This window comes from Hyla sarda, chromosome 2 (genome assembly GCF_029499605.1).
Source record: "Hyla sarda isolate aHylSar1 chromosome 2, aHylSar1.hap1, whole genome shotgun sequence".
NCBI classification, from domain to species: Eukaryota; Metazoa; Chordata; class Amphibia; order Anura; family Hylidae; genus Hyla; species Hyla sarda.
In genome coordinates, this window is record NC_079190.1 from 397,434,952 (window position 1) to 397,455,157 (window position 20,206).

The 20,206-nt window shown below is 41.4% G+C and overlaps 2 protein-coding genes across 5 annotated transcripts in view; one reads left to right on the forward strand and one right to left on the reverse strand.

Annotated features, from left to right (window-relative positions):
• SMG6 (SMG6 nonsense mediated mRNA decay factor) overlaps nt 1–20,206 on the reverse strand; it is a 260,985-nt gene that overhangs the window by 210,018 nt on the left and 30,761 nt on the right. For all 3 annotated transcript variants that reach the window (XM_056558716.1, XM_056558717.1, XM_056558718.1), the window contains 2 exons: nt 19,159–19,220; nt 16,074–16,219 (listed from right to left, as the gene is read on the reverse strand). In XM_056558716.1, the coding sequence (XP_056414691.1) occupies nt 16,074–16,219; nt 19,159–19,220 (208 nt within the window). The remainder of the gene's footprint in view (nt 1–16,073; nt 16,220–19,158; nt 19,221–20,206) is intronic.
• SRR (serine racemase) overlaps nt 1–20,206 on the forward strand; it is a 104,100-nt gene that overhangs the window by 19,716 nt on the left and 64,178 nt on the right. The gene's annotated exons all lie outside the window — the stretch shown is intronic.

Here is a 20,206-nt window from a genome sequence, read left to right on the forward strand (position 1 = left end):
GAAGTGAAGTAAAACCTGTTATCCTCCATCTTCTTAGTGTCCTCTGTCCTGGCTAGGAGGCCTGGTTTACAGTATCCTCTCCTTGTAAGCCAAAACCCCTTCTAAAGGCAAATCAACATGCTTCTTTAAACAGCAAGAGTGCCCCTGACAAGCCTGGCACTATTTTACCATTACGTTGGCAAGTCACGCCCCTTTGTACCGTCACTGGGCTAGGTTTAGACAGGGAGGTGGGATGGTTCTTTGCAGCCTCACTGGCTGGGTGTGCAGTAGAAAGGAAGACCAATGAATGGTGCCAGAAACAAGCTGGCTGTGTGTATGCAAGAATATTCCTCACCATGGAATGCCTGTTTTGGCACTACAGGAGAAGGGAACGCATGTCCCTACTCGGTCTGACACTGTTTGATTGGAGAGTCTTATTTGTTTGGTAGGATAGTCTCACACTGTAAAATCCAGTTGACTACATATTCATATATTTCTTCCTAAACAGACACCTCAAAGAAATAAAGAGATCTTACGCAATAAGCATTAAAGTGGTACTCCGGTGGAAATTTTTTTTTTTTTTTTTAATGAACTGGTGCCAGAAAGTTAAACAGATTTGTAAATGACTTCTATTAAAAAATTGTAATCCTTTTAGTACTTTTTAGCAGCTGTATGCTACAGAGGAAATTCTTTACTTTTTAAATTATTTTTTTGTGTTGTCCACAGTGCTCTCTGCTGACACCTCTGTCCGTGTCAGGAACTGTCCAGAGCAGCATAGGTTTGCTATGGGGATTTTCTCTTGCTCTTGACAGTTCCTGATACGGGCATCAGGTGTCAGCAGAGAGCACTGTGGACAACACAAAAAAGAAATTAAAAAAATAAAGATTTTCTTCTGTAGCAAACAGCTGCTAAAAAGTACCGAAATATTTCTTTTTTTTTTTAACGGTAAATTTTTATTAGAGTTTTATAATGGAACAAACAGTAAAAACATGTCAAAGGCTAGGGACTGAGTCCGATACAGCGAGAATACAAGAACAATCACATTGTTGCAATTGTCCATAAATAACAAAAAGCAGCAAGTACTAGTAGCCCAAAAGAGCCAATTGTTTCATATAAAAAACGAAAAGAATGTAAAGACAACAGTGCAAGCACAATAATGAACGGGGGTTTGACGGGGTGGGGGGGGGGATAAGAGGATGACGACAACACAAAACACGGGACAAAAGAAAGGGAGTATACACACACACACACACGAAAGGAGAAAAAAGGGGGGGGGAATGGAAGGAGAGAGGGAGGAGGAAAAAGTCAGTCGAAGGAGGATAGAGGGAAACAGGTCACAGAGGGCGGCGAGCAATAAATCTGTCCCACGGGTCCCAGATAGACAGAAATTGTGGAAGGGTATTGTTCAAAGAAGCAGTGAGAGATTCCAAGGAGCGAATGTCCCGAATCCTAATCACAAGCTCGTCTTCAGACGGGGTAAGGTACACCTCCAGTGTTTAGCTATGAGGGTTTTGGCCGCAAGGACAATATGCAAAAAGAGTTTAAAAGGTTTCTTAGCCAGCACCCTAAAGGACAGGTGGAGCAGGAAGACCAGAGGGTCGAGAGGAACTACAGGACTCAAGACTGTGTGGAGCAATACCTCCACCCTAGTGCAGAAGGGAACTATCAGGGGGCAAGACCAGAAAATATGGAAAACAGAACCTAAGCCCACCCCACAACGCCAGAATTGAGGAGGGATAGCAGGATTAAGCTTGTTGTTAAGTAAGGCTGGAGTGTGGTACCATCCCATAAGCATTTCGTATTGAGTCTCTTTATATGCTGTGCAGATAAAAGCTTTAGAAGCCCGTTCCCAGATGCATTGCCATTGGGGAAGGGTAATAGTAACATTGAGAGCCTCTTCCCAACGTCCTATATAGCGGTGAGAGGGGGGCATCAAGAGGAGAGAGAAGGAAGGAGTAGATACTGGAGAGAAGTCCCCTCGTCAAAGGACCACCCCTACACAACCGCTCAAAGCCAGTAGGCAGAGAAACAGTCATAGAACTCCATTTAGAGGAGAGAAAGTTGTGGAGCAGCATGTAGGGTGTCTCCTCTGAGGAAGGGAGATCCCACCTGGAAGCTAACTGGCTAAAGGGGAGAAGGGAACGGGGGTCCACCACATCAGCCCAATAGAAAACACCACGAGAGCCCCATACCCTAACCATGTCTGAAGTCAGTCCAGGAGGGAAGTCAGGGTGATAAAGAAAAGATTGCAAGGGGGAGAAAGAGGAAAGAAGGGCGAACCGGCGAAAGCAGTAGGTCCAGAAGTAGCGAGAGAGGTAATCCAGGGCAGGGAGGGGGACCGTCCAAAGGAGCGAGTTGGGATGTATCGGGGCTAATCAGAGCTTTTCCAACTCCATCCACCTACTATAGGAATGGTGCATGGACCAAGCCACTAGGTGGCGAAGGTGAGCCACCCAGTAGTATTTCGTCACATCCGGGACACCCAACCCTCCAAGGATTAAGATTTTTTAATAGAAGTAATTTACAAATCTGTTTAACTTTTTGGCACCAGTTCATATAAAGAAAAGTTTTCCACCGGAGTACCCCTTTAACTATCAAAGAAAAGCATACCTAGAGCCCAGATTTAATAATTTTGAAACCTTTTGAATTTTGAAACCTGTATATGTGTGTGTATATATATATATATATATATATATATATATATATATATATATATATATATATATATAAGCAAAAGTCCAGAAATCACAGCACCAACAGGTCGAGGATCTTCATAACCTGGTTTCTTTATTACCCCAAAAAGTTACAACGTTTCGGCAATAGTAGCCTTTATCAAGCTACTATTGCCGAAACGTTGTAACTTTTTGGGGTAATAAAGAAACCGGTTTATGAAGATCCTCGACCTGTCGGTGCTGTGATTTCTGGACTTTTGCTTGTACTTATCCTGGGCTGGCAGCCTGGGTGTTTCACATGCATGGAGGTTGGTTCTCGATGCTGTCTCACATCACCTCTTGGGTGTATGTATATATACACACATATACATATACACACACACACACACACACGCATATATATATCTATATATCTATCTATCATGTTTATGTGCTCTTAAATGTATTATTCTTTTACATAAGGTTTCGATGACATCTTAAACAATAACAGAAATATAAAAATATACATGCCTGTATTGCAGCCTAGTGATTTAGGACAGGAAATGCATAAACATGCCATACTGAACATAGTAGTCACAGAACATGTACAAAAAATTGCATCAAAGGGATGGTAAAGACCTATGCATGATGAAAAATTAAGGACCAAGTATTACCAAATTACGTTCCGTGAACTAAAGCACGCCCTGGATTAAGTCTCGGTGTGCGTAACGTCGGGTGCCGCATGATAATACTTTGTGTTTACATCTCAGAAACGGAAGGAACTTTATGATAATGCAAGCTCCCTTTTATTTTATATTAAAAAATTAACTTTTTTTCTACACCTTTAATTTGTGTGGTGGTAATGTGTATATGCAACAAAATTATTAAAATGTTGCAGGGCATGTGGTAAATATGGTACTAGGACACTTTTGAAAATATACTTTAGACTACTTTGTATGATTTCTCCCTTTACACTTTTTCTGTGACTTTTTTAACACGTCGTGCCAAATTGAGAGACTTTTTAAAAATGTTGTCTACAGCGAGTTTTGTAATTCAGGTTAGGGCTTGACAAATAGTGTGACAAATCAACACCACAACAACAGGGTAAAAAATAATGAAAAATCATCACACTAACCTGACACTGTGCTTAAAGTGGGTTAAGCCCCTCAATATGTGCCCAAGTAGGGCATACAGACAGAGATTGGTTTCATATGTTTCAATGTATCCACTGTTAATTTCCAAATATTTTAACTCCAGCAACAAGTGGGAATAGGCTGAGGTATTTGGAGCCCATCTCTCAAACCTGAATAGATGCTGTGAGAAGACAACATCTAATATCACGAGAGCAGCTGCTTTTTCTCGCTTTAAGCTGAATGCCAGCGCTGGTATTCATGTGACTAAAAGCAGTTCTGTATCACGGTTCAGATCAAGGCAGCCGTAAGAACACCAACTATTTAAAGCTAAGGAAGAGGTAAAACAGACACTCTACACATGGCAGTCTGAGGATTAAAACCTGGAAAAATAAGGACCAGAGGGAAGTTGCCCTCAAGCTTCTGCCTAATCATGACAAGAGAATGGTAAACCCAGTCCCTTGAGTTCCCCATCCCCGTAAAACAGAAGAGGAAAGGTTCACAGTCATTTATGATTTGATAGAACTACAGGGTTTACTACAGTTAAGAAGAAATTGAATTACCCAGGCATGTCCATAATCTGAAGCTCCACAACAAGATGACAAAGAAATCACTAGTACTGATGAGCTGACAATCAGAGCTGGTCTATCCTAAGCTAACCATACATATGCAGAAAATGCACAGCCAACAATTATTCCCTTGACACCACCATAAAGATGCACTCAGGTCACCTGCTCAGGCATGTAATGGTTAAGGTGAAGAGGTAAATAAGCCATTGGCTTTGTGACAGCATCTGGTCTCACATGGAGTAAATTGTAAGATCCTACATGATCCTTTTCCCCACGATTTTCCATCAGTGGTGGGGTTGAGAGTCCTCCATACTCCATTCTTGGCTGGTTTGGACCACTTATATAATGGAAGCCTTTATAAAAGTGGTCCAAACGAGCCAAGAATGGAATATGGAGAACTCTCAACCCCACCACTGCTGGCAGATTGTGGGGAAAAGGAGGATAATGTTGGATTTTTACAATTTACTCCATGTGAGATAAAATGCTGTCAGGAAGCCAGTGACTTATTCACCTCTTTACCTTGACCATAACATGCCTTAGTCTTAGTAAAAATTCAGCCATCCCCTGCCAACATGAAGGTGTATGATGGCCTCCTGACTGTCCTCCAACAGATGATGATGGGGAGAAAGGGGTTGGTCCTATTTCTGGCAACTCAACCATGCAGCTCATTTTTGTTCAAGGATCGTTGTATTGTGCCCCTTGAAGCAACCACACTATATTCCCAGAGCAGCTTGTATTTCTCGAGGGGGTTACCTGCGGGTTTTCCTTTATATCACAGACTATTCTTCTGGCAGTTGTGGTGAAATCTTTTCTTGGTTCTTTGTTGCTATCTATGGCTTAGTAGTATCTAGACTGTACAGAGAATCCAAATGAGATCGAACAAACTTATTGCAAAAAGCTTAATGTTCCTAACTGAAAATTTATACACAAACACTAAATAAAATTTTGGTACTGTCAGATTCAAAAACTTTTTATATGTTGTACACTTTGGCAAAACATGCCAAAAAAAAAAAATCACTAGGGGTTCGTTTACTATCAAGAACATAATCCTGTCCCCCTGCAACATCATCTTTGTCCCAGCTGAAGCACAGGCTGGGACAAAGTCCAGGACGTGAGGGTGGGACTAGCACGAGTCACTCCTGTCCTATCAGACTGCAGCATGAAAACAGAGAGGAGGGTGTTACAGAGCAGCCTGCAGTGCTTGTATGACGAGACCCAGCATAGTACAGCAGACTCAGGGTTGAAGTGATTTTAAGGAGAGTTAAGCAAGCTCAGTGTTTGACTCGGACACACCCCCTCCAGAGCAGAGGATGACAGAATGAGTGACCAGCAAAACAGGGGGATTTGCGAGCCAAATACAGAAGATAGACACAAAGACAAACTGTCCCTTAAGGACAATGGATGTAAATGTACGTCCTGGTACTTTAACGAACTTGGATGTACATTTACATCGAGAGTGGCATTCAGACTGTATGAAGTGAGCACAGGAGCGGTGCTTGTTTCATAGCTCATAAGCAACGGCTGCTTTCAGCAGCCATGCACTTACAGGCAAGAACGGTGTATGGCGACCTTACAATTCTGTTGTTAACCCCTAAGTGCGCAATCACACTACTTGCAGGGGTCCACTCTGTTTACAGGCCAGCCAGATGTCCTCTCACCTGCTCCGTGCTGGTCCTGGCCCGTTTCCCATTCCCCCCCCCCCCCCCCCCCAAAAAAGTAACCATGTGGAATGGCGTGAACGTACCGTATTTATCGGCGTATAACACGCATTTTTTAGGCTAAAATTTTTAGCCTAAAGTCTATCTGCGTGTTATACGCCAAAGCGGGCGCTTTAAATCAATGAACTGCAGCGGCTTTACAGGTCCAGAGACCTGCCGTCGCTGCCCGATTCACTGTCCCTGCCTATCCTTGGGTCCAGAGACTGCCGGCGCCACTGCCCCATCCCTGGTTTTATAATTACCTGTTGCCGGGGTCGGGTCCGCACTGCTTCTAGCTCCGGTGCCGGTCTCCTGCGCCGTTGCTATACGCTGCACAGCGCAATGACGAATGACGTCGCGTTGAATAAATCACTCTTCATTGCGCCTCGCAGCGCATAGCAACGACAAAGGAGACGCCAGACCAGAGCAAGAAGCAGCGCGGACCCGACCCCGGCAACAGGTAATTATAAAACCGGGGATGGGGGAGGCAATGGGGCAGCAGCGCCAATAGCCAGGGGGAGAGCGGCAGCAGGGCTCTAGACCCCAGGAAAGGCAGGGGGGAGAGAAGCAGGCAGCGACGGCCTCTCTCCCCCTGCCTTTCCTGGGGGCTTCTGCGGGGTCAGAAATAGGGATCGACCGATTATCGGTATGGCCGATATTATCGGCCGATAATCACGATTTTGGGCATTATCGGTATCGGCAATTACCTTGCCAATAAGCCGATAATGCCCCCCGCACCGCCCCCACCGCATCTTTATTGCTTATTTGATTGATTTGTTATGTTGGCATATTTGACTGTGAAGCAATTCTTGATTCAACCAGATCCTTGTGTGTTTTTACCCATGATATTTTTTTCACCTATGTATTGTGCACTATTTATACAATAAGTACAAAAAAATACAAACCGAATGTAAAATAAAAAATAAATGAAAAAAGTTAGATTTTTTTTTATAAGTAGCACAATAATAGAAAAGCTATGTAAACATGTGGAGTATTTTATTTAAACCTAACCACAGAAGAGAGATAACATGCCATTTTTACCGTGAAGTGCACTGCGTAAAAACGAAAACCCCTGAAAAGGAGCTAAATTGCGGTTTTCTTTTCAAAATTTTCCCACACACAGAATATTTTTTGGGTTGCACCATGAATGGAATTTTATGGAAAAATTTAAAAATGTCAATACTACAATTGACAAGCGCTCATATGGATTTGTGAAGTTATGTCTCTTAACCCCTTAAGGACTTACTCATTTACCTTAAAAAGACCAGGATTTTTTTCTTTTTATTTGAGCAGAGCGATTCTGAGAGTTTTTTTCGCGACGTATTGTACCTTATATAAGTGGTGCATTTTTGCTGACAAATGCAGCATGTTTTTGTGAAAAACGCCAAAATATTGTGAAAAACTGGAAAATGCTATTTTTTTTAAAGTGAGGTTATATTTATTCTGTGGGTCAGTACAAATATGGCGATATCCCTTTTATATAGCTTTCATTGTTGTTTTTCCTTTTCTAAGCAAAATCCTTTTCCTGACATTTTTCCAACAGTTGTAACTTTTTTTTTTTCGTCCGATGCCATTGAGTTAGGGCTTATTGCAGTATGAGCTGTACTTTTTATTGGTATCATTGCTGCTACCTTTTAATCATTTTATTCTGCTATTTGTACCAAAATTGGCAAATGTTGCCTTTTTTTCTTATACACTTTTTTCTTTTATATTTTATACATGTATTGAACAACCTTATTTTATTTTTCACAGGTTATACTATAATACAGTTGTACTGCAGCACAGTATGACCTGATGAGCTGAACACACACTACAGCCTGTGAGATACAGCCTGTGAGATCCAGCCTCTGGCTTACACGCTTCCGTAGCAAGCAGACAGGAGGCCATGATCATGCCTCCTGTTGACATAGTAACCAACGTATCGCGGCGGCGCCATTTGTGACCAGGGGGAGCCGTGATCAGGATTGATTGATTGACAGCCGGGTCCTGCCGCTGATCTCCTGCGCTGCCAGCGGCAGTGCAGGAGATCGCTAGGGCATATGCATACGTCCCTGCGCGCGAATGTGACGGATGCTGGGACGTGTACATACGTCTTATAGCGAAAAGAGGATAAGAGGTATGGAGGAAAAAATGAAAACCAAAAAAAGGAAATTTGCTGTGCTCTAAGGGCAAAATGAGCTGTGTCCTTAAATGGTTAAATAAAAGGTTTTTTTTTTTCTTTGTAGTATAAGTCATTTTCTAAATCAATCCCAAAAATGACATTATTTCTGCCAGGGCATGCAAATTTTTAAGCACAACTGCATACTGGGGAATTGCTCATCATGCAAATATAGGTCCTCTTTAATATGAAAATAACTTTAAAAGCTATATTGGACAACAGCAGCAGAAATCCTAGATAAACTGGGAAATTCCTGAAAATATAGTCTTTGCAAAGAGACTAGCATCGAGTTATAAGAAAAGCTTTCCCAGAACTCTATTAGTTAAAATATAATGGATTATTATACAGATTGACAAAAATCTACAAGAACCTACCCTAGTTACAGGTTCCCATAGGTTAAAACATCAGCGAAAATAAAACAAAAAGATTAAAGCGATTGTTCTCATTAATACTCATTCCTCTCAGTATTTGAAACAATTACAAGATTTTAATCTTTTTCTCACTGGTGGTTTAGTATCTGTATTTTATTATTATGCTGCCCTTGCTGGAAAGTAGCTCTTAATGCACAGACTTTGTGCTAAGTCTGAAATGACTTGTATTATACAAAGCAGCCAATCGGAGAAAGCCGAGCTACAGGATATAATAAAGATAAAGAAGGTAGATCTCAGACCTCAGGCCTTTTCGACACACTGCTATTTTTTCCCCCAAATACGACACACACATGTATGTAGAGAATAGGCGGGAGCCCTCCATACACATTAGATCATTTGCTGATCCTGCAGAAATCAGAATGTTTGGCCAACTTTATTCTTATGTGTATGCTTCTTGAGCTGTAGTCACAGATCACAAATCTCAGGTGGATTTTTATTTTTTTTAAATCCACTGGTGCCAGAAAGTTAAAGTAGATTTGTAAATTACTTAGATTTAAAAATCTAAATCCTTCCAGTACTTATAAGATGCTGTATGCTCCACAGGAAGCTGTATAGTTATTTTCTATCTGACCACAGTGCTCTCTGCTGACACCTCTGTCCATGTCAGGAACTGTCCAGAGCAGAAGCAAATCTCCATAGCAAACCTTTCCAGCTCTGGACAGTTCTCGACATGGACAGAGGTGTCAGCAGAGCACAGTGGTCCGACAGAAAAGAAATTCAAAAAGAAAAGAAACTTCCTGTAAAACATTCAGCCGCTGATAAGTACAGGAAGGATTAAGATTTTTAAATAAATAGAAGGAATTCACAAATCTGTTTAACTTTCTGGCACCAGTTGACTTAAAAAAATTGTTTTCCATTGGAATACCCCCTTTAAAAAAGTAGCCTAAGAGTAAGAGGTAGGAAAAAATAAAATAGTCACCTATGATACTGACTAAGGTATTAAAAAGGGTATTTCTATCTGGGTCAGGATATGCCATAAAGGCCTGATAGATACAAATCCCTCCTAAGCTGTAGAAGGTAAGTAACCTGTGTAAAACAGCCCTGTCAGCTGTTCTTTAGTCTCCAGTTGCTGTAAGCAGGCCGGCAGCATTCAGTCTTGAGGTGCATTTCCCAGAGGTGGAACTAGCATCTATCTTTCATAGCATATCCTCTGATATGCCAGAATTTGTAAGAATATTTCTTTAATTCCAAACTCGTGACTGGCCAGCCATAAAATTCCTGATAAAATTACAAGAAGGGTGACGAAATTGGGAATATATATTTATTTTTTTCATTTTACTTCTAAAGATGAATGCATCAGCAGATTTGGTGAAATAAAAAGCAGCTTATACACAAGTATGTGGGAATTCCCCTTCAGATCGTATACACGCTAACTGGTTGTGAGCAACAATGAAACACTTATTAAAAGGGAGATGTGAAATCTCCATCTGCAAAATCTTAAAGTAAAAAAAAAAAAATATTGGTTCCTAACTTAAAGATGAAAGCCTAAAGGGTTTTAATACACACTATAAGACATAAGTAAAAAAAAAAAAAATCCATGGTGGATTTCACTTCACATTTTTCACATTAAGGCTACGTTCACACGCACGGATTTTCGCAGCGTATTTAGCTGCGGATCTGCTGAAGGCCCTGCTCTATGCTGGCTTTACATGTGCCTGCTCGTAGTGGCAATACGCCGCTACCAGCAGACACACTGCAGCGATGTGCGCGGCGTACTCGCACATCGCGGCCACTCTCCCTGCTCTGAGCTAGGCAGAGAGCTCCCGCGACGTGAGAGTATACTGCGACTCGCACATTGCAGTGTGCCTGCTGGTACCGGCGTATTGCCACTACGAGCAGGCACATGTAAAGACAGCATAGAGCGGGCCTTCATCAGCGGATCTGCAGCGTAAAATACGCTGTAAATCCACGCGTGTGAACGTACCCTAAGGGTACATTCACACGTACAGGATCCTGAGCAGATTTGATGCACAGGATTTGTTACTGCAGATTAGAAGTTGTGCTCAGTCATTTAGTTTACATTGAAATCTGCAGCAGAAAATCCTGTGCATCAAATCTGCATACGTGTGAACGTACCCTAAATCTTATTTATAACTCACTATTATTATAGAGCAATTGCTCCTAGTCAAAAATGGTTACTCCAACAGAAGCTCCTATGGTTACATGGGCTTTGCTATCTCAATCTGACAGGGCCTTCTCCTAGTGCAATTCTAAATTACAAATGTTCTGAAAATAAAAACACCTGGCCACATATCCACATTATACACTTATCTACTACCCTCAGCAAAATTTGAAAAAAATTAATAAACAATCAGGTTGTTGGCATACATTTTGATCAAACCCACTTGCAACTTAACGGGCCACATCATTCAAGAGAGCTCCTAACCTAAAAGGCAGTGGGCTACACTTGTTCATGCCCCCATTGCCGACATGGTGTTGTGGCCCAGTAGACTGGCAACCCACTTCCTGCCACGCTAAGCCCACGACTCTGGGCAACATCATCCAACAATCACAGGACTGCAGCAACAATGGCTGCCACATAACTCACCCCATGTGAACAGATCTCAAAAGTTTAACTTTCTATGTGCTGCCAGCAAGCAGCCTGAGAGTAGCTTATGAACGATACAGCCCAGAGTCGAGGGGGATGTTACTCTGGTAGCAGTGGGGTTGCTGGACGACTGGGTTGCTCCCTCTTTGGGATCTGGTGTTGCAGCAGTGTCTGCCACTGCACTGCATTACGATTTTCAAGGCCACGTTCACACGGCAGAATTTCACAGAAATATTACACTAAGAAATTTGCTGCAGCAAAGTCCCATTGATTTCAATGGAACACTGCTGCGCCGTGCACACAGTGGGATTTCCACGGCGGACACATCTGCCACGGGAATCTCGATTCTGGCGTCTGCAGAAATAATAAGGCTGTTCATTGTTTCTACAGATTCTGCTCGGAAACGCATTACCGGCACATTTCCAAACAGTGCTAGTGCTGGCAGAACATGGAAACGTGCGGAATGTCTGCCCGTGTTTTCTGGACTGACATTATGCACATTTTCAGCCATGTGAACATGGCCTAAAGAGGACCTGTGCAGTGTAGAGATAATGTAACCTATAGTTCGCTTGATTACATTTATACATTTATAGAATGACGATCAGCCCTCCTTGATTATAATGTGGTCTGTGTAATGTGTGCTGGGATAGGACGTGCATATTTTATGTATGGGGCATGTAGTCAGTGCTGTAGTAAGTATGTGGGCGGTGGTGCTGATCATCAAGCTATAAACAGGTATGTGATCACCCCTCACCTCATAAGCTTACTATACATTGTGAATTGGCAGTGTGACGTCCGTCTGGGAACCTGGGAAGAAAAACCGGAGAAAAATATACATCATGCAACATTTTTTCCTCCCGCTACTCTGTTAAACACCAGCGCCCGACGGCCCCCATAACAGTAAATGGGATCTGTCGGGACCCATTGTTTCCCATTGTGCCCCGTCAAAATTAACGTCAGTTAAGGCACACCAAAAAAGAAAAGTGCCTGACTGACGTTTGCCGACAGGGCACAACGTCCATGTGAAGATGGGCCTTCGTTATAGACCTACTTGAACGAGGTGTTTTTTGTTAGTTTTTTTGCTGAGAAAAAAAAATAAAGTGTATAACATGTGGATGTGGGTCATGTCTTTTTTTTTCTCTATAGTAGTAACATACACCAAATCAAACTTATAGAGAGAAAATGGGGAGGAGCTACAACGCTATATCTGTATAGAGGTAATGGCTATTCACCAAAACAAACTGTTCTATAGTATATCTGGCAGCAACATCTTCTACACTAAAAGTACAGAATTCTTCTGTAAAATAAATAAATAAATAAAAATTAAATCTTGACTCATAGAAAATTTATTTCCATCCAAAATTATCTGGATGGAAAGTACAAAAGTGCTAAAAATTTTACAGATGCAGGAGTTTGGCAAAATAAAAAGGACAGGGAAGTGGAAGTAATGTTAAAAAATTTTTTTTAAAAAAAGTATGAATATGCTCATAGGATTCAAAACTACAAAATGGGTACAGTTTTATTTAGAAGTCATGTGACGTTTTAAAGGGGTTGCCCACCTTTGACAATCCTCTAATGCTAAAAGTGCACCCTCCCAAGACTAACCTGATCACAGTGTATCCCACTACTGTGAGCGCCCGAAATACTGTAATCACTACAGCAGTGTTTCCCAAACAGTGTTCTTCCAGCTGTTGCAAAACTACAACTCCCAGCATGCCCGGACAGCCAAAGGCTGTCCGGGCATGCTGGAAGTTGTAGTTTTTCAACATCTGGAGGAACACTGGTTGGGAAACACTACTCTAGAGTAGCACTATTTCCACATGGGCAGCAACATTCTAAAGAAAATTTGCAATAAACTTAGTGAAAGTAGCGACATTGACATCAAAACTGCAACAGAATGAGCGTGCAGTAGATTTGATAAGTCACCGCATTATCACGTTTTAGAGCATTAAATGTCCGCAGCAAGTGGATGAGATTTGTGTCGTTTTATCCATTAAACGTATATTATTAATAATAATAATATTATTGAATTATAATTGCAGATTATATGTGCACATATCTATCGATCTCTAGTCTGACTAGTAGATGAGACCCCCCAGAATGCTTCAGGATTAATAAGAAACATATCTAAGAGAATCCAAGCCACTTGTATTATGTGTGAACAGTATTCAGCACGATACTGCACATAAGAGCTAAGCACTTTGGCTACTGGGACCGGCTGCTCCAGTAACATTATCATTCACACACGTGTTGGTGCATGCGTAGAGGATTATACGCCTATTATGCCGAACTCCTAAATCTCTCAGCATTAGAGTCTCATTTCAGCCTTGCTAACAGCAGGAACTCCAGTGTAAGAAAGTGAAGAAAAATTAGCCTGCAGTGGCGGAATTCCTTTTCTGTGCCACACAGCAAGTCTAGATTCCACAGTACTGTGCCAGCACCCATGTCTAATACTGGTAGGAAGACATCCATCCCTTAAACTGCATTACTCACTGACTGAACCGCTGACACATAGGAATGCTAGCTCTCACTAAAGCCATTCTGCTCTTAGTCTCCGTAGCATATTAAAACATTTTAAAGAGAAAAAATAAAAATATATATACACATACACACAAATATATTATATATATATATATATATTTTTATGTGTGTGTGTATTACTTGGTTCCAGGAGGACCATTGTATGTTGAAACCATTGTATGTTGAGTACATATGCCTATGGGAAACTGGTAATTGGTTCTGGAGCCCCGAGACCATTGTGTGTAGAGTACATATCTCTATGAAAAACTGGAAATTGGTTCCGGGACGACCATTGTATGTTGAGTGTATGGGGAGTGTTTAACAAACCAGTGTGCCTCCAGTTGCATAACTACAACTCCCAGCATGCCTGTAAAGCCATTGACTGTCTGAGCATGTAGCATTGACTGTTTGAGTTGTAGTTTTTCAACTGCTGGATGCACACTGGTTGGGAAACATTGATGTATGGGGTGTATTGTGTGTACTGTATGTGATGTGTGACATTACATACAGTACAGTACTGTAAATATCTGCAGGGAGGACAGAATTTACTCCATTGCGATCCTGAACACTACAACTACACAGGAAGGGGAGGACATCCAGCAGCCAATTATTATATATTATGTAGATTATTAAGTGCCAAAATCTTAATCCTTCCAGTACTTAGCTGCTGTATGCTCCACAGGAAATTGTGTAGTTCTTTTCTGTCAGACCACATTGCTCTCTGACACCTCTGTCCATGTCAGGAACTGTCCAAGGAAGGAGAGATGTGCTATGGGGATTTGCTCCTGTTCTGGACAGTTCCTGACATGGACAGAGGTGTCAGCAGAGAGCACTGTGGTCAGACAGAAAATAACTTCACAACTTCCCCTACAGCAACTGGAAGGAAAGTGGAAGGATTAAGATTTTTGAAGTAATTTACAAATCTGTATAACTTTTTGGAACCAGTTGATTAGAAAAAAATATATGTTTTCCACCAGAGTACCCCTTTAAAACTCTTTATGCTCCAGTGAGGTCCCGTATACCTAGCTTATGGGCTACAGAATTTAGATTCCCAGCATGGTATGTGAAACCTCAGCAGATCAGAAAGAGTTGGCGACTTAACAGTTCACGTGATGCACCCATTGCTGTCTATGGGGAAGTAAATGTCTGCGTGGTCCTAGTGGCAACGGATTCAGTCAGTGCTGGCCGCAGTTGGAAGCTCCGGTCGGAAGTTTTCCAAAAGGAGCCTCATAAGTGTGAACCTGCTCTGTCACTTACTGCATATAAGTCTATGTAGGTAAATGTGCGGATCTCTTGGCCTGCCGGGAGGGGTGCACAAAACCGTCTGCATCCCCAGCTAAAAGATCACAATTGCAGCCAGTCTCTGGAGTGAGAACCGATGCGATCAACAACTTTTCATATGTCTGATCAACATGTCAACTATATAGTGGTGAGGACACTATTATATGCCATTGAATTACATACCAAGGAAGGACTTGCCTTAATGAAGTTATAATAACATCAAGATTAAAAAAAACAGATCAACTATCCACAAGATAAGTAATAAGTAAGTATCAGATCATTCATGGGGGTCCAACCTCCAAACAGTCAGAAGAACAGGGGTCCGTTGTACCCCAAGATTAAATCAAAAAGGCCATAAGATTGGAAGATTGCAATAACCCTTTTAATATAACAAAAGCTATAAAGCTGGATTTACGTTAAGTTTACCGTGCAACTTTTTTTTAGCCATAAATAGAAATGGATTCAGAAGTAGTATAACTAATCTATTGTTTCCGTATGTTTCCCAATGTATGGTCAGTGGGGCACTCTATTTTGATGGGATGTCCTAGGTTATGTCAACCTGCTGTACAGTCATAAGGTAGACGTGTATGCTCTCAACCCTCTGCACTGTCTTTAGTGTGTTTGCTTTCCCTTCCTTTCTATTCTCATACACCGAATGGACAAAATGAAGTGTAAGGTTGTGTTGACAATTATCAGTATTTTGGTATTTTAGCCCAAACCAGGAGTGGGTCCAAAACAGATCCAAATCTTTACACTATACTTTTATTTTTTGTCGGTTCCACTCTAAGTTTTGGTAAAGAAAAACTGACCAAAATAATGTGTGTCATCCCAGTCTAAGGCTTTGTTCATATTGCATAAGAGATGTATGCTGGTGTATTGACCAATGTCTACCTCCAATGGAAGGCTTAAACTGATGTTACAGTATAGTGAATAAGTCGCCTACATTAACCACTGTGTCAATAATATTTGTCAATAAAATATGTTGATCCTTCTACAGGAGGGTTCGAGTCTAAAACCAATAAGGCATAAAATTCACTAAAAATCTATATTATATTTTTGTAATTTTGTGCTATAATAAAAAATACAGTCCATATAGACATTTTTCATACCTTTGATCTGGCAATTATTCCCAGCAAACATATTGATAGCCATGAGCTGCAACATCCTGGTACTGCCAATAGGAGATGGGCTGTGTTGGAGTAGGGCTTTAAATTCCTTAAGAAGCTTTTCTACAACCACATGGAAAGTTTCCATTCTGACAAATAAAAAAAAATCAATAAGTGAAAAAGTAAGTAGTGGACAGCGGTTCTCAAAGACCTTAAAGAAACTCCAAAAGGTCAGATAAACACTAGTAAATACTCTAAAGGTATGATCAAACCAAGGAATGAAAATTCCTTGCAGAAATCCTCTTTTGCTTCATGGTAAAATGAAGCAGAATTGCCGTAGAATTTTAATCAGAATTTTGTGCAGAAAATCATGGGACTTTAAAGCGTACCCGTCAGATCGAACATAAAAAACATTATTTTCAATATATCACTCGGTACCTAATCCTGACCATGTACATCAAATTTTTATGTGTCTAGCACCTTTGTTTATTTTTTTATTACACTTTTAATTTAGCTCACTAGTCTGAATTCCTCTCAAAGGGAGGGGCGTGGCCTCACTGTACAGGTCTCCGCCCCCTCCCTCAGTATGCTGTCTGCTCACATCTCCCCTAGCATTAGCAAAACTACAACTCCCAGCTTGTCTTCACTGACAGTAGCGGGACACAAGCTGACAGTGGGAGGATTTTTCCTCCAGCTGTGAGCCCTGCGCTCACAGCTGTCAATCAAGGAAGTGTGTCCATGACATAGGTGATGATGCATGGACACAGCAGGACTAGTATGTGTCCAAGCAGACAGGGGGCAGTTGTATGACTGGCTTTTTCAGTATGAGATACGGAAAATTTTCTAATGAAAGCAATTGCAAACCTATTGGTTTTGCAAGTTTTACAACATATCAAAAGTTTTCGTATCTGACAGTGCCCATTTAAATGCAGATTCCGAAAGAAGAATACACATGTCAAATCAAAAACTTCCAAGCAGAAATTACTTTAGGACTCTCATTCAAAAGTGGAATCCACATCAAATGCCTAGCAGATTCCGCCTGAATTTTCCAGTGTGAACTAGCCCTAAACGGTCAATCTGGCAACATTGTGTAGATTTTATTTGAAAACTACTCTCAAAAACAGCACTTATATTTATAATACAAAAATGTCTACATGCTCCATTTTCAGATGTGAGCTGTTTTTTTGGCTCAGGTAGAAGTTCGGTGTAAAAACTGATCCAGCATAAAGGGGTTAAGTAGCGCAAACAAATAGCGATGCTCAATGCAGCAGTCTGGGCCCTGTAGCCCACAAAGGCATCTTCAATATCTATTAATACACGGTGTGTTGGTTTATAGCTGTGACTGTAACTTGCAGTGGTCTGATCTTACACAGCCATTGGCCACAGCGGTCATACTGTCAGGTTACTTTTCTAAATGGAGTAACACACTGTGGTGGGAGATTATTGAGAAAGGCCTGCGAAACCCACTAGGAAGTCCAGTTAAGGTTTATCAACATGCAATAGGCTAAAAAAAAAAACTTTTAGTGAGTTAAACCAACACACTTGATATCAGGAAAGAAGATTTTACTTGTTGCTTACTGTAGCATGTGAATTCTGAAATTCATCAAGCAAACACATGTATTTTATATATTCCTAACCACAATAAAAGAAAAGATTCCGGAACTGCTATTATACTTTCCATATAATCTATGTTAACAAACAAATATGCAGGCTGATAGCCAAATACAAAAAGTCCATGGATCAATGCAGGTGGTGCTACACGCACAAAGCAGGCAAATAACTACACTAAAAGAAAGAAATTGTGGAGCAGCTCACCGAGTCCAAGGTAGATAATCTGGCTTTTCACATCGCGGTCAGGCAGCAGGAGGACAGGGAGGCTGAGATGGTACGGGGGGAATCAAGACGTCGGGCCACAGCCGTATCGCACCCTTCGGTGCTTCGTCAGGCCCCTATGATGACCCTGACGGGTCGTCATAGGGGCCTCACAAAGAACCGAAGGGTGCGATACGGCTGTGGCCCGACGTCAGATTCCCCCCTTACCATCTCAGCCTCCCTGTCCTCCTGCGGCCTGACCGCGATGTGAAAAGCCAGATTATCTACCTTGGACTCTGTGAGCTGCTCCACAATTTCTTTCTTTTAGTGTAGTTATTTTATATATTCCTTTGTGAAGTTCAAGTTCAACGTCATGCAAAGTAGCAAGGCAGCCCTGTGTATGGGGGAAAGGTTCCTTTATATTGGAGCATCCCACAGATGACCTATGAATGCTAATGCATCCATAATCTGGTGATATGTTCAATTCACCAGCATTACATGCCATTTTACAGTTTTTCAGGTAACCATAAATTGCTTAGGCCTCATTCACACCCCTGTGGGAGGCTCCATTTGGATTCCCTGCAGTAAAACAGAACCGCACTGCTCGTTGCACAACCCACATCAATGGATCCGAACAGATCTCATTGACTTTAATCGGGTCCGTCGGGTTTTCATTTAACTGAGAAGGATTTAAGCAGATAATGTTTCCAGTGGGGTTTTTTTTTTGTCCGCTCAGGTTCTACCGTTTAAACAGATCCTGCAACAAAGCACCCTGAACAGAGCTCTACAGCAGATGCAAACCTTGCCTTAGGAGTAAAGAAAAGAACAGATGATGCCTATTTGGTGTGGCCCCAAACTAACCTCTATTTTACCTATTGGTAGAAACCCATGAATAGTGTTTGATTTTATGAGATAAAGGGAGAGATTTCTTTTATATTTATTTTTTTAGATGTTACTATTCTAACACAGAAATTGATACGTTATCTGCAACCATGGCCCCAGAGATGTGAGATCTGCAAAGATATGTAGCATGAATAATATTTGTCTAGAGACAGAAATACTCATGAAATGGCTAAGAGAAGTGGAGATATTTGGGTCTGCGGCACAACATCCCCGCATCCAGCTGTGAACATCGCTCTGCAGTGATGTCAAGGGAGCAGTGAGGGCGCTTCACCCACTGAGCCCTCAGCTATAAACACAGCTTGGCTGCAAAGAGGCTCACATTCCAAAGAGATGCATAACGTCGGAAAATGAGACACAGATCCAGCACACTTACCCAATCCTGGTGAAGAGCTTCCCCTGGGCATGCAGGAAGCTGAGCAGGAAGCGTTTGTTCAGCTGCATGGGAAAGAAAGAAAAAATGAAAAAAAAGACAAAACAATAAAACCTTCAACATTCTGGGAAAGGAGTGGAGTCCCGGGTGCTGAAATAACCTGGCCTGGGGATGTGGGGGCGAATGGCTGGAGATGGGAAATGAATGACATGCTCTCAATCTCACACACATGCTGGGATGGGCACATGCCATTCTAAGGAGCAGAATGTACAGGCTGCCTTACAACAACATCCTCTACGGCTGGTAAAACACTGTTTAATAACAAAGAAAATAGAGTAAAACAGAATTAAAAAAATATGGTATGACTATATAATAAAAGAAACCAAGAAATATATAAGAAAAATCTGTCAATGCCTATAAAAATGTGTAAAATCCTTTAAAGGAGTATTACTATATTTACATTTACGACATATCCAAAGGGCAGGCCATAAGTGTAGATGGGGATCTCACCTACCTTGAGATTGAGGGCCCCCTGAGTATCAAGAGCTGAAAAGAGCCAGTTTTATGCAGTTTTCCTAACATCCATAGAGGTTAAAGGGGTTATCCAGGAAAAAAAACTTTTAATATATCAACTGGCTCCAGAAAGTTAAACAGATTTGTAAATTACTTCTATTAAAAAAAATCTTAATGCTGTCATTACTTATGAGCTGCTGAAGTTGAGTTGTTCTTCTCTGTCTGTCTAAGTGCACTCTCATGACACGTGTCTCGGGAACCGCCCAGTTTAGAGACAAATCCCCATAGCAAACCTCTTCTACTCTGTGCAGTTCCCGAGACAAGCAGAGATGTCAGCAGAGAGCACTGTTGCCAGACAGAAAACAACAACTCAACTTCAGCAGCTGATAATTATTGAAAGGATTAAGATTTTTTAATAGAAGTCATTTACAAATCTGTTTAACTTTCTGGAGCCAGTTGACATAGAAAGAAAAGAAAAAAAAAAGTTCTCATGGAATACCCATTTAATAGAAATTGCATAAACTGTGTAGGATCACAA